The sequence below is a fragment of the Carettochelys insculpta genome, chromosome 24 (genome assembly GCF_033958435.1).
Source record: "Carettochelys insculpta isolate YL-2023 chromosome 24, ASM3395843v1, whole genome shotgun sequence".
In the NCBI taxonomy this organism is placed as follows: Eukaryota; Metazoa; Chordata; order Testudines; family Carettochelyidae; genus Carettochelys; species Carettochelys insculpta.
This window is the reverse complement of record NC_134160.1, coordinates 1,199,187-1,216,254: the sequence shown is the minus strand read 5'-3', so window position 1 is coordinate 1,216,254 and position 17,068 is coordinate 1,199,187. Positions and strand designations below refer to the sequence as shown.

The window sequence follows — 17,068 nt, the reverse complement described above, 5'->3', positions numbered from 1 at the left end:
GCTCAGAGGCTGCTCCCTGCAGGGGTCACTCAGTGCAGGAGGGCAGGAGATGCTCTCTACACCAATCCCCGACTACCTGCTCTGGATTCTTGGGCCAGTCCAGAAGCTAACGGGGCAGAACAAAAGGAGAGCAAAGCTACAAGTGTAGCCGGGGTGGCCTGTACCTGGGAGACTCGTGGAGACGTTCACTTCTGCATACTGCGGCTTGGACAAGGAACTGAACTCGGAGACCCCATTGACAGCCTCCACGCGAAGGGTGTAGTTAATGTGGGGCAGCAAGTTCACCAAGGTTACGGTCCTGTCCACCAGTCCTGTCTGCTGGGGCACAAAGCCAACGCTGCTGCCGCATTGCTCACACTGTCGCCATGGAGCCACAGAGCAGCGGACACAAAGGAGGTTGTAGGTGACGTCATTCCGGCCGCCCAAGTCTGCGGGTGCGCTCCACTCCAGAACCAGCGTGGACTGCTTCAGGCTATAGACGAGACTCCTGGGAGCAGACGGCGGACCTGCGAGCAGAAGAGTTAGCATTTCACTGTGCGTGCCCTGGGTACGAGACCAGTGGGGGCTGTCACATGTATAAACACAAGGCCCTGGGAATTCGGGGGGCGCTGCAGAAAGCGCGAGTACGAGCTGGAACAGAGAGAGCCTGTTTCTAGGACAATCTTCAAGGCCACCCAGTAGCACAAGCAGTCCTGCACCCTCAGCCACATGCAATACGTGCTGCAGATACCACCGGGACAGGGCCCACACTGTGTTCCCTGTGAGCTGAGCACTTACGCGGCGGCTCGGGAGCAATTCAGGTGCTGCCCAGCTGATTAGTGGAGCACACAGCTAGGTTGTGTGTGCCTCGTGGTGGTGCACATTCGCACACGCCTTGGACCACACAAAATATGTTCCGCACGTAGATGGGCGAGATTAGCAGGAACCAACCGGAAGCAGCATTGTAAAGGAAGTGGTGAGCAATGCAGAATGGGATTCATGCTCAGCCTCCCTGCAGCCTGCGTGCACCTCAGCACCGCACAGGAAGGTGCGTTCTTAACGCGGCTTAGCTCATATGCAGCAGCACGTTCAGGCCAAGGGAGCCGTGAAGAGGCAGCAGCTTGTCTTGGAACTTGCACTAGCAGCTCATATGGCAGCCTGCAGGGGACTCGTGAGCTTGAGCACATGCTGCGACCTTGAGTTCAAGGCAGAGATGAAGTGCCTTCACCAGTTTAACCCGGATTAAGGGCACACCATTTATTGCAGTGCAGACCTACCCTTAGTGCCTGATACCTGACAACACTTTACACATGACAGCTACTCACACTGCTCCAAGCTTGAAATCTGGCTTTGCTTGTTTCACACAGTGAAATAGCTTAGAGCCAAGCCATCTGGCTCTGCAGAGAGGTCAAGAAAAAGACACATCTCACTCATGAAAGCTGTCAGTCAAACCAAAAGTTGCTTATTATAGAAGCGATTCTACAGTGCCCTGCACCAGACTATTGATAAATCAAATTTAATTAACTAGATGCCATTTCATTAAAAGGTGTGCTCAGCTGGACCATGCTAGTAACATGCCTGCGCTAGTTTTCCTGGGGTAATGCCCAGTCTGCACTGGCATTTTTACAGCCTCAGATTTCAGGCCTTGCCCCACCAGACTGTGAGCTCCCTGCAACGGGGCCTGGCTTTCCCTGTCTGTTTGGAAAACTGCTAGCCTTTGCAGGTGCTACTGAATACATGTAATAACTCCACTGACGCTAACGCCCTGGTGTACAGCTACCGAGGGCAAGCAGGGCTGCTTGGGTGCAGGCGGCCTAGCCACCTGGGGTGGGAGGGGCAGGCATGCAGTGGCAGCACATGCACATCTAGCAGCCCTGGCTGGCTCCTCCCTTTCCCTTCCCTTCACTGAATCCAGGAGGTGGCTTGAGAGAGACGTACGGGTGCAGGAGGCGGACGGCGGATCCGACGGGGACCGAGAGTAGTCCTTCTGGCACGTGCACAACGTGGAGGCTTCTTGATGCGCAAAGCTGTGCTCGGGGCAAGGAGAGCAGAGCGGGAGTCGGGGCAAAAGCTTATAAAAGCCAGCTGGGCAAGCTGTGAAGAGACAGACAGAGTTATGGCAGCACAAGCAAACGAAGCAGAGGTTAGTGAGCAGCCACCTCCAGTTCCTGAGGGCCCTTTGCTTGGGGTCACCGTGGGTTCCAGGAGAGGGCTGGGGGCAACTGCCAGTTTCCGGCAGGTTGGAAAGGCATGAGGAGAGCAATGGCAGAGGGGGGCCACACAGGGAAGGAGAAGGAAGAGGTCACAGCAGACACTGAATAATGCACAGCTCAGGAGTCAGGAGGGCCAGGGAACATTGCAGAGATGACACAGATGCAGCAGTTGGATTTAGCAACAGTTTGAAAGGGAGAGAGATACTAAGAACGAACCAGCAATGTCACAGCGAGCATTTACACACTGCCAGCGTGGTGGAAGGGGACTTTGGGTGAAGGAGAATCAGGCCACAGAGCTGCAAGCCTGGGCAAATAGGAGGAGTTGAGTGTGGCTTTGGCAGCTTAGGAGATGGATGGTGGGCGGTGAGGTACAGTCATTGATACAGCATGATAAGAACCCAAATATATAACCTAATGACCATAAAGTGCCTGTGAGGTTCAAACAAGCAAGCAATGTACACCAGTGCGGCCCAGCTTGCTTCTGTACCAAAAGCAGTAAAGGGCTGAGTGAGAATATCATCAGCACACGCCAGGAGCCAGCTCTGCAGACCAGATCACAGCAGCATTTGAAGACAGTGGAAAAGGGCGCTGATGCTCCAGAAACAAGAAGTCCTGTGGCACCTTATAGACTAAGAGATATTTTGGAGCATGAGCTTTACACCCCTTTCAATGTGACCTGTGCCTTTGGGAAGAAAGATCCTGAAAACAAATGCATGAGACATAGAGCAGTCAGCCAGAGAGATGTGAACAGTCCTGCTTCCTGGCACAGCTGTGGAGCAGGGCATCCAACCAGGGCCCTTTGCTCTGCTGCGTAGCTCCTCTGTCTATTGCAGGAGCTACCTCCCACTGAGCCAGTCCCGGCTGCAATGAGGTTGGCTCAGCTGGAATTCAAGTGAACACATTAGCAGCACACAATTTCAGGCACCGTGCTTTGCTTGGCTTCTCCTTCCGCTCATTTACGAAGCACTGCTGTCTGCTATGCTCACATCAGCCCTTCATCAGATGCTAGAGTATTTAAACTTAATCACTTTCTAACCTCCTGGCTGAACAGTTCCCCAAACACCCATATCTTATCATTGATAAGGAGTTCACAGCTGAACCCATTCCTTTATTCCAGGTCACTCCAGTTCATTAATTTTTACCATGATCCAATACTGGCAGCTACAGTTGTGATCTTTGGACAAAATACCAGCGACATAGTGTAATCGCCAACAGGCGGACTCAGTCCTGAGACCTCTGGAGCTTAGTGCAGGAGCCTCCAGAGTCTGTGCTAACAGCCAACTGGCTCTCAGTTAAGGCTGTAGAGGAGCATCATTTGTTTCTCTGTAAGTGCACTAAGCACCACCACATGGGACAGTGACCCACACCCAGCAGGCGCGTGGTTGCATTCGCATAGCTGCGGATGACATTTATGCATAGGACCCTGGAATGGAATTTACTCATAGGACAAGGGAATGCTCAGACAACACAAAACGAAAGGCAGACGTTCATCTCCTGCAAAGTCTTCCTGGAACTTATACGGTCCTGCAAGTCAAGTCAAATCAAATCAAAATGGGCATGAAACATCTTACTAATCCTCCCTCTTCCTGAAAAGCAAAGTTCTGCAGACCACTCTGTTCTGCCTGGAGTCTGGCACATGTCTGGCTTGCTGGCTGGCAGGGCTGAGATCTACCATGTTAGTGGAGCAGGGAAATTGTGGGTTCGTTGATTTGTTTTTTCACTAGTACATAAATAGCCTTTTAGGAATTGCCCCAACCCCACACTTGTTTTAAAGTCCTGTTCCTCGCAACGTCCATCTCAGTTCTAGGTACCACAGGAAGAGGAGAAACATGACCATTAGCCAGAGACTTCCAGTATTTAGACAAAGCACATGTTCATGAGACCTCCCGTAAGTGAGCTTTACCCAATACCAGCAAAGTGAACCAGAAGCATCAAGGGGAAGAATGGAGCAGACTTTGCCAGCAAGTTTCTCCAAGTGCATCCAGTAAGAATAACAAAATGCTGTCACAGCTTAGACTGCCTGCCCTGTTCCACTCAGGAGAGAACTCCAGCTCAACTCTTTTCCAAGGACAATGTGCCATGTTCCCAACGGTCTATAACTCGGGCAGAGCGATCCACTGTTCTTCGTCAGGCAGTACGAACCATCCGCTCTCAAACTGCTGGTAGCAACTGAAGCATTGCCTAATGTCAGCACTGAAGGCGCTGCACTGAGTTGCTGCCAGTTCTCTGCAGAGGAGCTTTGCACAAGATGGTATTGAGGCCCAATGCAGCAGATTTCAACATTAAAACAAGGGTTGCTTCCCTATTTGTAAAAGGACAGTGAATATGCTCGTCTCTGAAAGCCCACATTGACTCGGATTCTTGCACAATGTGATGTTACAGTCATGCAAAAAAAATATCTAAGAGTGCCCAGGCTGCTGCCAACTCTACTTCTGTATGGTACACAAGCCAAGTCTCCTGCACCCAGCCAGGTCCACTCAGAATTCTTGGAAGCAAAAACAGAGCAATCAGGAGAAATGTGGTCACTCAATCAGGCTGTCCTCTCCTTTTTTGTCACCCTTTCAGTCTGGCTAGCACCAGAATGCCAGGGAGCTGCCGGATGATGCCAAACCAGGGGCTGCAGCTGCCAACCAAACTAAGATTCTGAATAGGAATATGAATGGCCTTGAATCCTGCTCTTATTTTCTTAGATGGAGTCAGTTTAGGAGAGTCCAATACCATATGCTTTTGGCAGTCTTGGTTTCAAGCAAATCTTGCAAAAAACTCAAACCGAGGCATTTCCCCACTACAGGATTTGATCCTGAAAAAACGGGTGCTTGACTTGCAAGGAGGCCATGTTTCTCTGGGCTTTGCCATCATGATGATGAATTTCCTCGACTGTCTCCTTGTTGCATTAGGGAAAATAAAACCTCCTAATCTCCTCTAGCCCACTCACTTATGCCAGATGTTTATCCTGTTCAATCTTGTCTCCTTTCTAAGGAAAACTACTGCAAACTTTTCGATGTCTCTTTCTAGAAGAATTTTTCCAGGCCTCCTGATCATTTTTGGAACCCTTCTCTGATCTCCACCTGAATTCTGCACTATCCTTCCTGAGAGGGGATAACCAAAGAGGCACAAAGGATTTCACATGAGGCCATATCATTGATTTGCATAATGGAGTTAGTTTTTATTGTTGTTTGCACCCCACTCCTTGGCCTCCAGGCGCTTCCACAATATGAAGAATGGAAATGAGTCAATAACATAGCATTCTATGACCAAACTAGTGGTGCCAAGTGTAACAAACAGCCTCCCCCACATACCTCTGCAAGTGACCACTCACTTACCATGCAGTCTTTATTCATTGCACTGATAGCGAGAGTACTTGCGCTCCCATCTTGCTCAAAACAGTAGCAAAAGCAGCAGCACTGATTTGTGCAGTAGGCTGGCAGGTGGATAACCTGGCACAATGCACCCATGGGAAGGGTCACTTTTACATACACAGCGGCTGCATTTCTGCACATGGTGGAGAGGAGGTGGTTCTATCACAGGAAGAAAGCAACGTTACCATTCATGCTGGATCTATTTATCAGGCGAGCCAGTGCTTGCAGGGACGATGCAGTCAGATGCACCAGGCAAGACTGCTCAGATTATGGTGGGGCATCTGAGTCTTCATCTTCCCCTGCCCAACAGAACTGTCACATCCTCACTATTTCACAGCATGCTATAGGAACTAAGAGCCTCAAACAATTAATTTACCCTCTCTTTCCTGGTAAGGTAGGAAAGTATTAACCATGTTATAAAGTTAGGGGAATAGGAGGACAGCTTATAGAACTGACTGAAGGGCACACAGGAAGAGCAGCAGAACCAGGATTGGAACCCAGCTCTCAGGAGTACCACTCTGGTTCCTGCACAGCAAGACCAGGCCCACAGAGCAAAGACTGACCTAGCCCCACAAGGCCTACAGATGGGATTTCAGCTCATCCCTGCAATACGGTAGCAGGAAGCAGTGACTGGAATGCAAGCAACATGAAGCCATTGCCAGTGTACACAAAGCTACACCAGATAATCCTTTGGCTGGGCAAGTGAAAACTGCTTTGCAGTGGCATTTGTGGCATGCATAACTGGGGCTTCCAGACCTGCAGTATGAACGCCACCCTCCCCCCATGCACTCGAACATCAAGGCTCTGCACCTGTCTCCTCAAGACCTGGGGCTAAGTGGTGTTAAATAACCAGGTGCAGGCGCAGGACTTCATGTAGATGCCCACACAGCTTAGTGGTTAACAGTACAGCACACCGCACAGTGGTAAGCTACTGTTAGCAGCCAGCCTGCTCTCCTGCCCACAGTCCAGACTTTGCCTCACAGTCCTGTTGAGCAGACACCAGCGTAGAGCCACACACCATAGCAGGTAATTGTATTGGCTCTAAGGCAGCTTCTAGGGGAAGGACTATTCCCTAAGAGAATGGAAGGACTGGCTGGGGGGTACTAGTGGCACCTAGTATCGGGGAGGTAGCCGAGGCAGTCTGTATCTTCAAAAACAAGTAGTCCTGTGGCACCCAGTAACTCAGCCAGAAGTTTCAAGAACTCCCCACCACCCTTCACTCAGGGGAAAATCTACAGCCAGTTTTGCTGTTGCTGTCCTGCTGTTCTAAGTGGAGACATTGCTAGCTCGAAATCACGAGAAGTCCACCACGTGTAAGTAATGATAGGGGCCATGATTCTGATGCTGGATCCAGAGTGAACAACTTGTACATAAAAGGTCTGTTATGGAAGTAGATTCTATTTCCATGGGGTGGGGGGGAACCTGATCAGAAACCCTCCCATCCTGCCTGCATTCCACAGCCTTTGCTTGTCGCAGCTGTTGTATTTCATTGTTTATCAGCAGTGCGATAAAGCTACAACCTTAGAACCCTTCTCTGGTGGGGCTTGGCTAGCTGGAGCAGAGCAACGCACCTCCCCACTCCCAGGGTCATGCAGAGCCCCTCTCTGGTGCTGTGTAATGCAGAAGCAGCAGCTGCAAAGCGCTTTTTAAATTATGCAAAGGTATTTAATCACACAAAGTGAGCACATGAACCGCCAGTAAAAGGGAGCTGCAACGCCGGGGAGTCCAGTGAAAATCAATAATCCATTCTCTGCAGCATTAGCATTTGCCTGACTGACCGAAACAAGCTTCTCATTTTGCAAAGGAAGGGGCCAGACCCCTGAGTGAACACAGCAGCTTAGTATCAAATAAAGAGGATGAGCACAGATGGGAGATTGAAAACAAGCTCAGGGATTCAGCCTAATGCTGATACTAAAACAAGGACACACTCCTGTCTACAGGCTTCTGCTCCATCTTGACAGCAGCAGTACAGGTCTGCTCATCAACACGTCCCTCTGCAAGGGAGAGGCTGACGCCGCAGAGCAGTGGCCAGCAACCTTTCCAAGGCCGAGTGCTGAAATTTGACCTTTTGACCTCTGTGTACCTTCTCAGCGCTGCTGTTACTTTTTAAAGTCACTAACAGTCCTATTTACAACAGCTTCATTCACAAATACATTACAGTTCAGAGCTTCACCCTGGAGGTGGTGGTTGGTAGCATCCGCTGGTCTGTTAATCTGCAGGCAGTCTGGCTTTGAGCAAGTCCCAGCTGTATGGGAGAGAAGGGGTAGGGCTGAGCTCCTGCCTCAGGTCCCGATTTAAATCATCTCGCATGCCACTCTTGGCACCTGCGCCCTGCTGTAGAGAAAAGATGGACCTACCCTTGAAGGGAACTCAGCAATTGCTCTGGCAGGCAGCAGGGCTGGGAGAGGGCTCCCCTTCCTGGTGAGTTTCAAGACAAGCACTCTGAAGACCACAACTCACTACTGCCCCAGCAGCTGAATTTCCTTGCCCCACCTGCATGATGGCTCTGCTTGTAAAAGCCAAGACCTTCTTCAGCACCTTGTGCTGCAGGTTATACTGCCCTAGTCCAGCACCATTGGGACTGGACTGGTCCCAAATGGGGAGGTCAGTGCTGACCCTTCTGCTGTGGCTGGGGGGCTCCGCTCTGGCAGCACCAGAGGGGCCAGAATTGGCAGAGTCGGGCCGGGTTGGCGGGGCAGGGTGCTTGGGGGAAGAGGCAGAGCAGTGGCGGTGGAGTGTAGCTCCCTGGCTGTGGGACAGTGCTCCTAGAGCCCCCCATCTTCTGGGGCTGCAGGGCTGTGTAGCCACCCTGTATCTTCCCTCAACTACACCCCAACATCCCTGCTCCTCCCTCTCCCTCCCTGTGCTTCAATGCCACAAGCAAGCTCTTTGCAGGGCTTTGGAAGGGCAGGGGAGGAGTTACTGCATGCAGGGGCTCTTGTCTTCCCCCCCACATAGTGCTCTAGCCCTGGAGAACCCATGGATGCCAGAGCAGGGAAGTTCGGTTTATAAAGCTCCAACCTGCAGTAGCTCTTCCCTTGAAACTGGGAGCAGTGCCTCTCACCACCCTCCTCCCAGGGCACTGTGCTGCTCTGCGTGCCCTCCAGCCAGAATCTGGGACTCCCCATGCCGAATGCAACCTGTATCTTTCCAAGCCACGGGCTAAACGAGGATGTTCTGGACATTTTCTCCACACAGCTGTTTTCAGATACAGCCACCCTGTGGTGCCCTTTGTAAGGGGAGCTCCATTTCTTTGCAAGGCCCACGCTCAGCGTTTCTTAAAATTATTGAGACCACAGTGCGTCATACAATAGTATATGTTTACGTGGAACACCTATGAAGATAAATCACATGCCAAACACACGTTGGCTGACATCAAGCAGCTGACGGACAGCGTAGCCGCCATGCTGGCGCAGCGCGTGCGCCATACTTTGTTGCTAGTTGTTGTGCTACTGTAGAGATAGGAGAAGAAGGTTAGAGGAGGGGGAGGCTAGTACAATGTTAGTCACCCTTGCCTCATCACCAGACTACCACCGCTCTCGCGAGATGTAGAAATAAAGTTATGCTTCCGTATTTTCCATTACTGTTATCATTGTAAAATGGTTATTTATTGTAACACTGAATTTTTTTCCAAACGCCCGAGGCACACTTGCGAGGTGTTCACTGAACACCAGCATTCCACAAAACACAGTTTAGGAAACACTGCGCTGGCAACACATTAAACCATTTGTAAAAGGCTAACTGTTTGTGGAGACCACATGCAGGGCTCAGAACCTCCTGCATGCAAATAGCCAATCCAGCACTCGAACAGTAGAGACGGTCTCTGTGGAAACGGAGAGCACCGATTTCATGGCAAGGTCAAACCAGAACAAAAAGTGAAGAACAGAGAAATGGAGTCAGGTGTTTGTCACACCCTCCCATCAGCAAAAATGCTGAACCCTATGTTCTGCCCTCATCAAACAATGAGGGATTGTGCTGCGCAAACTCTCAGCACACCCCCCAGCCTGGAGTGTGCCCACTCAACTCTCCTTGCAGCCCCTGCTGCATGACGTACATTTTACAGAACCGCTAAGGAGACCACCATTGGAGGGAGAGCAACATGGGGAAGGCAGGAAGGATCTGCCCAAAAGAAGTTAAGCAGTTTTCAACTTATTTGTGACATCCCAAATCTCCATGCAGCTGCCACAGCTTCCTCAGCTGACAATTAGAGGGAGCATCAGTCACATCTCCTTCTAGAAACTTGCAAATGCTCCCTGAAGAAATCAGATCTGGAATTTTGCTTTGACTGGCCCCACACAAATACCATTGTTGTGGCTTTGTGGCTGGGAATCCCACTCAAGTTCATTGGATTTCCATTTGCAGGTCACTCAATGGGCAGGTGGTATCACTATACCCTGAGCCTGGCCTGAAAGAGGCCAGGGCCTGCTTTCTGGCTTCCTTCGTAAAGGAGGACATTGCTGTGAAGCTATGGTAAGTGGGTGGGGAGAAAGTTATGGCTAGACCTAGTCTGCTTGGCCTCTTAGTGTCTGCAACAGAAAAACCCTCCAATTCAGCTAACTTTTTCTAACCAAAGCCCAGGGTGTCTGTTGCACCACATGGCAGTGGAAAAAGCTGCCCACAGATGCACACTGGTTCTGATCCAAGGGTTAAAGCTTTACGGCCAGCAGAGCTGAGTTTTCATTGAACACGTTTTCTTCTATTCCTCCTTCTCACCCCTTTTTGCTCTTGTGTGTATTTAATCAAGAGGGTTTAATAGCATAGAGGGAAACACATTGCTTTTCCCCTAATATTTCCAGACCAGCTAGGGCCCTGTTCCAATCCTCCGACCAGCAAAACAACAGCTAGAGCAATTGCCACACTGGCTTTTCACCTTCCACTTGAGCTCCTATGATAAATCCACTCGAGTTTGTTTTTCTAGAGAGCTGCCTTTGCAAGACCAGAGTTCCCCCCCTCTGGAATTCGTCATTTCCCTTAACAATGGCTCTTCTGCTGTTCCAAAGGATTTTTACCTTTGTTTTGTATCTCTCTCTCTCAAGCATTGAGCTTTTGAATGGTTCTGATAGGTCTGCACTTTTCTCATTGTTTCAACTTAAGTTTGCTTGAGAGATGTCTGGAGGGGTTGTGGGTGAACAGAGAGGCAAAAACCCTGAAGGACACAGTGTGCATTAGCTCTATTGAACTTTTTCCATGTTGTTTAATTCATAGCTCTAGTGGAAGCGCTGTATGCCTGCCAGCATGAATCAATAATCCCTGCAGTTTCTCCCCCCAAACGCCTATACGATCATTTATAATTAACACTACAGCTCAGTAGTCTTCTCAAATCAATTACTTCCTGGGTTTTTTTGGTCAGAAATCGTATTTGACAAAGTTGCACGCTTTTAGTGTGTGTTAATTTTTTGTGCGGAGATGTTTAATGGCACACACTCCTACACAGGCCATAAAGGAGAGATGACGGTACAGTACCTGGATACAAACATGCCAACAAGTTAAACAAACAAGTTAAACCTGAAACCGTCAATCCCCCTCACATCCTCCAGCCACAGGGCCACCAGCCCAACCTCCTTTGTCTGGAGAGGGAATGCAAGCCAGTCTGCACTAGCCTGCTTGACCCATTCCAGATCCCCCCCGCCCCCCTCCCCCCCCCCACACACACACACAGAGAGAGCAAGAGGGGAGGTTTGCAGGCTCATTCTGAGGCCTGTTGATAATCTGCAGTCAGCAGAACACAGCTGACCCTTGGGCGGGGGGGGTCCCTTGCACAGAAAACACTGAAGGTACTTGGTCTAGACTCCCCTTAAATGCTGCTCAGAAACTAGACCCTTCTACTTTCTGCTCACGTACCAGGGCTCTCCCAAAGCTCTAGGTATCACACACAAATTAGCACTCCACCGGGTAGGCTGATAGAGGCTGTAGACAGACCTTTTCTCCTCAACTGCTCGATCTCCTTTGAAGCACAATGGTAGCAAACAGCCACACACCACCCTGCAAGAGAAAGTTCCTCATTTCCGCAGGCGAGGGACAGGGCAGATCTTCGCATGAACACATTTTCTCCTGAGAACCCTTCAGTTGCCTAGGTTGGGGGGTTTGGAAGGGAAGGAAACTGCTTTCACAGAGGATAACTGTGATGCTGCGTCGTGGCCTCGTGATGAATCACACGCGCTGAGCACCTTCAAAGTCCTGATGCCAAATCCAGCTCCTGTCACACGGCAGTCAAACAGTTAGATCATTTCCCCTAAGGCAAGAGCACTCGCTGCAAATGTCAGCTCTGCCATCTAGATGAAGTGATGTTTCAAGCGTACATCTCTTCCTACGAAGCGCAATAGCACCACTGTCCCTGCTGGAGGAGCGCTGCCTCCTATTAATCCAACAGCCACAAACAACGTGAGCTGGAATTCGTTTGCTCTTTACCAAGGAGTAGAACTAAAATCAACATTTAGCTGTGCGCGGCTCCCTACATCAAAGCCTGTAAAGTTCCGTAGTCATCAGAACTCCAGTCTGCCCTGCAGCATCGGGTGCCAGGGAGCCAGGCTGAACGTAGGGCTCTGGCCCTCACCCTCCGCCCAATTAACACTCGCCTGACGTCACTATGCAGAGGTAACTGAGGGGTGGGCATAGTTAGGGCAGCACACAGATTCAAGTGGGATGAACCCTCATTCACAACACCCCTGGGAAGCAAGTCTAGACGGCACATTCTGGCCTGCACAATCCACCTGCACTTCCTAGAGACAGCCTCCTCTCTCAATCAGCAGTCACTGGCCACACCTGGGTAGGAGGCCAAGGAACTAGATGGCTTAGACATCTCCTCTGCTGGTGAGGCAAGACTGTGAGAGTGAAGGGGCAATAGAAATCCAGGGCAACTGCCACCTGGACCAGCTCTGCAGACAGAGGAGAACAGGAGCCCCCTCCCCACGTTCGGAGAATTCCCGAGGGGAGCTGGCCCCTCTGCTCTTCTCACCTCCTCTTTTGAGCCAAGTGAACTTGTCTCCCTGCTGACAAGTTGTACCTGTCAGACACGTACGTGAGCATTAATCAAGACAGCGCGGTGGCACTCAGCGCATGCTGGACTTTGGGCAGACACCAGATGTCAAAACCGCTTCCCTCCAGCGCTTCCAAAGGGCCAGAGAAAACAGGGGCCAGGGCAGTGGGCCCCACTTCAATTCTGCACATACCCTTTAGCAACCGCTGCTCCACTACCAAGCCACAAACACCAAACAGATCTTACCCAGTGCTCCAGAGGACCCTACTTGGTGCCTCACTCCCCTCTCGTTTGTATCATGCCATAGCTGCGGCCCCATATTGTGTTAAGGGAAGGGTTCCCACAGCTGCTGCAGGAAATAAATGCAGTGGGGGGTAATTAAGGTTATGAACATCTCCAGTGAAGTATCTCCTCCTGGGGAGGTCTGCCTAGACTGGGTCAAATAGGGTTTTCAGTGACCATCACAGACAAAGATCATTCACGTAAGCAGCCCTTCATCTTCCCAGCACCAGAGAAACCATTGCCATACTAATGGGCTTCCACCCTGGTGCTCCACTAAGGAGATGAGGGGGTCCCATAAGAGCTCACTCGCATCTCTCAGCTGACAAGCCAGGAACGGAAAAAGAGCACTGGGTTTGTTCTAAGATGTGGGGAGACAGGACAGGGAGGGGTGCGAGCAGCAAGCCACCAGAGCAAGCCAATGATTAACTGCATCATCTCTTCCACTGCCAAGGTCAATGACAAGAGAGAAGTCACAAAAATGGGGGCAGCCATTTCACCAGTCCCTTTCCCCAGAAGAGAGCCTGGCTGCACCTGTCTTAGTGTGACCCAATTCTATCCCATGTCTCCCAGCAGCACTTTGGGCCCAGAGGGGTCTCACCTTCTGAGCAAGCCAGGCCACCACAGGAGTGTTTTCAAAAATTCCCTTTCAGTCTGTGGCTAGCAGGTACTTTATCGCCTGAGCTGGGCAAATGACACCTTCCCTCTGAACAACAGCACAGTCACGACATACACTGTTAGTGGCTTCTCAGTACAAAGGACCAAACAGCTCTTCATGGATTGTCTGTCTTACTTCACACATACCAAAATCCTTCATCCAACACTGAAACATGCAGCCACCTCTGGTGTGTAAGGCAGCAGCTGCTTAACAGAGCACAGCAACACCACAGTGCAGCGTAGGGCAGAGGGTGAAAAATAATCTTGTACCCCTTTGCAACAGCAGGTCCCTGTATAAAGCCCTGGGTGTGGTCTACTCATGAGCTACTTCCATGTGTCCTGTTGGGTGATTAAAGTAACATGAAAGCCTAGTTACAGCTGCACGCCAGCCCCTTTCCTACTATCAGAGAAGAAAAGGTTCCCTAAGTACACAGGTCTGTAACAAACTGGCCATTCTCTCTTAACATGGGTTTCAGATACCACTGACAACTCCCTGTACCAGGCTGATTCCTGGCCTCCCAGTCTCATCCATCTACAGCCATTACTAAACTTAGCTCACGGTTAAGTTTCAAACAACATATCAAACTACCAGGGAGGATGTGTGTTTCTTAACACACCAGGACAAAAAGACAACATTCGCCCAGGAAGAGCTACAAGCGTTCAGCGTAGGCATGTCAAAAACCCCCAAACCTCATGGCGGGGTGTGTGCGTACACACATGGATCAGAATATTACAGTATTAAAACATGAGTGAAATACTCCAGAATGCTGTGGCAGGTGTATCAGACCATTGCCACTGCTCAAAAATGCACAGATCACCCGGGGCAGGGAGAAGCCTCCCATTTTTGGCACTCCATCATCCCACAGGAGTCTTGGGTTCCCCACCCGAGACATGAAAAATCTGATCTTTAGGGAGTGGTCAATGCTCTGCACCCATGGGAAGCTGCCCTCTTCTAGCTCACATTCAATGAATACCAGCCCAAGATCTTCAAGGAACTAATGCCTGAACAAAGCACTACGGTTCCTCCTCTGCCCTGGGAGCACAGCAGAGGCTTTATTATGCTCCTCCAGCACTGGGGCGACATGGTGCCGCACAAAACAAACCAGCGACAATGTGACATTTTAAAGACTAACACAATGCTTCATTAGGTGATGAGCTTTCGTGGGGCAGACCCACCTCTTCAGATCCAGGAATAGTGCACCAAGGTGCTGCCGATTTTGTGTAATTAAGTCTCGCATCCATAGGTTACATTTAAAGCTCATTCCAGAAGTGGGGGTGAGAAGCATGGTGGCTATGCACCAGGCAGCAAACCTGGCTCTGCTGCAGGAAACAGGACAACTAATTCCCAGCCACAGCTACTCTGCAGTCCAAAGCGAGGTGTTCCCAAGGGGCCAGAGTCAGTGTCCCAAAGGAGCATTGTGCCCTACCTGCACCAACCCAAAGAGGGGCAGAGTGACCCTGACAACCCCAGAGAGAGACGTGGGGGAAGCAGGCCATGTACCTCGTTCCTTCCCGTAGCTACCGGAGGGGGCAGTGGTGCTCATTTCCCTCTTTCCAACAGGGGAGGGAACATGTGTGTGTCCATCTCACACACATCTACTGGCACCAGAGAGCCAAGGTGACCCCTGAAACTGGCAAAGCTCAGCCAGGCTGAATAGCTGGACAGCCTGGACTGCTGAACCAACCAGAGGCCCTGAAACTGTCCGATTCACAGCCTGGAAGCAGAGTGCAGTCTGTGCCCTGGTGAGTGCCAGGTCATTCCCCGAAGCTGCACACCATTCCGGGTTCTCTCCCCTACCACGCGCTGCACTAGTGCCTGACAAAGGCAGTCCATGCCAGCAAGCTGCCACATCCCACTCATCCAGGGAAGTTTTGACAGCTGACCTGTAAAATGCTGTTGCCGTTTGCCTGCTGGCTTCTCTCACAAGTTCCGGCACCTTTCATCTGAAGCACTCATCTCTAGCACATCGAGCCTCCCCGCTAATACAGACTGTTGGACTCCTTTCACACCAGGTGTTGAGCAATTCACTGCAGGACAGAGGAGATCAAGGAAAAGAGGGAGGCAAAGAGCAGCCCAGGCTAATGAACTGGAATAGTGGGAGCAGAATTTTTCGCCAGCGTTATCAGCGATTGTGCAGGCCAGTCTATGGTTCTGGGTGTTAGTGTCTTCATTTTGTAAGGTCTGTGACACAGACTCCCATCCCCACTGAGCCTGCATTGGCTCATCCCAGCCACACCAATCTGATTTCAATGGCCACACCACTTCCTACCCCACTCCCAGCACTTCCAGACAAGCTGAGAGCTATTGAAGCAGAATGTGGTTTTGCCCCTGCTCTGAAAGGACTGCAAAGCATGCAGCCAGGAGCACAAGTCACCCCTCTGGAGAGCCCTGCTCAGACCCTTGGATGCAGCAGAAAGCAGAAGAGTCTGAAGAGGTTTCTTTCATTGCCCACAAGGAAGAAAATTCCTGCGGACCCTCCTTCCATGAGGCCCTGGACTTGTTTCCGAACACTTAAGTCAGCCTGGCCTCACACTGTGGGCAGCAACCTCCAGAGGGAGGCTTAACCAGCACACAGCCTGTGGTTGTGTGTGGCTTGGAATGAACAAATTTGTGATCAGGGTGGAAAGATGAGGGTCCCGACAGAGTCCTGACGGCACCCTGCTGGCCTCACCAGGCAGCTCCAAATCAGCAGCAGTTAGCACAGGCTCCACTCCTACGGTGAGTAAGGAGAGCAACCAAAATAAGCAGCACACGCCTGGAGAGAGAGACAGCTGCTCTGATGCCAAGACAGCCATCAGGTTAATCTGGCAGCACTGACAGTCATGTGAAGAAATCCTGAGGGCAATTGCAGCAAACCTGCCTCTCCCAAACAGCACACACAGGCAGATTCTATGGAGCTTTGTACTCCACTAGGCAGCATGCAAAGGGCCATTCCCTCACCTACACCCCTGCAAATGTACAGATTTGGGTCCTTGCACACAGACAGTAATTAACAATCCCATACAGCAGAGGTAGCTGCCCCAGGTAGGGCAAGAGATGGGGCAAATTTGTGCACAGCAGACCGATCGTTCCTTGCAAGTCTTTTATTTTCTGGTTTACTGCAAGAAAAAGCTTAAATACAGCAAAACACAACCCTGCTGCTTAGCATACCAGCCCGTGGCACAAAACACAAATCACCCGAGTTCTTGATCACATGAGAACAAAACTGTTGAACTCTCTACTCCTCGCCTAGGAAGAGGAAAAAACGGTATTCTTCAGCTAGACGCAATTTCAGATGAGAGATTGCTCAAGTGCTTTTTATTCGGGCTGTGTTCTCTTGTGTTTTACTCCTGGGCTACACACGTCAATTACACCAGGATGAGAGATGCCAGCAGAGAATGCAGGATGCAGAAACTATGAAGACTCAGATGATACAAATGTGTCACATCTGCAATCATTACTGGAAATTTACTTGGAGGGAAACTGGAACAGAAGCCTTCATGTCATTATCTCTGTGCAGACTCATTCCGAAGTCTGACAGATCTCACTAGCTTCCCAGTTCCTAATCCCAGACCTGGGCTAAGCTAAGGAATAGCTCTTGTTTAGAAATTGATGAGCTGCACCA

General features: G+C 50.6%; 1 protein-coding gene across 1 annotated transcript in view; it reads right to left on the bottom strand.

The window, feature by feature from the left end:
• Positions 1-17,068, bottom strand: part of EPHA10 (EPH receptor A10) — a 101,600-nt gene that overhangs the window by 45,808 nt on the left and 38,724 nt on the right. Inside the window, exons 4-5 of the mRNA XM_074976546.1 lie at positions 1,918-2,073; positions 165-506 (exon numbers count right to left, since the gene is read on the bottom strand). Coding sequence (XP_074832647.1) covers positions 165-506; positions 1,918-2,073 — 498 coding nt within the window. The remainder of the gene's footprint in view (positions 1-164; positions 507-1,917; positions 2,074-17,068) is intronic.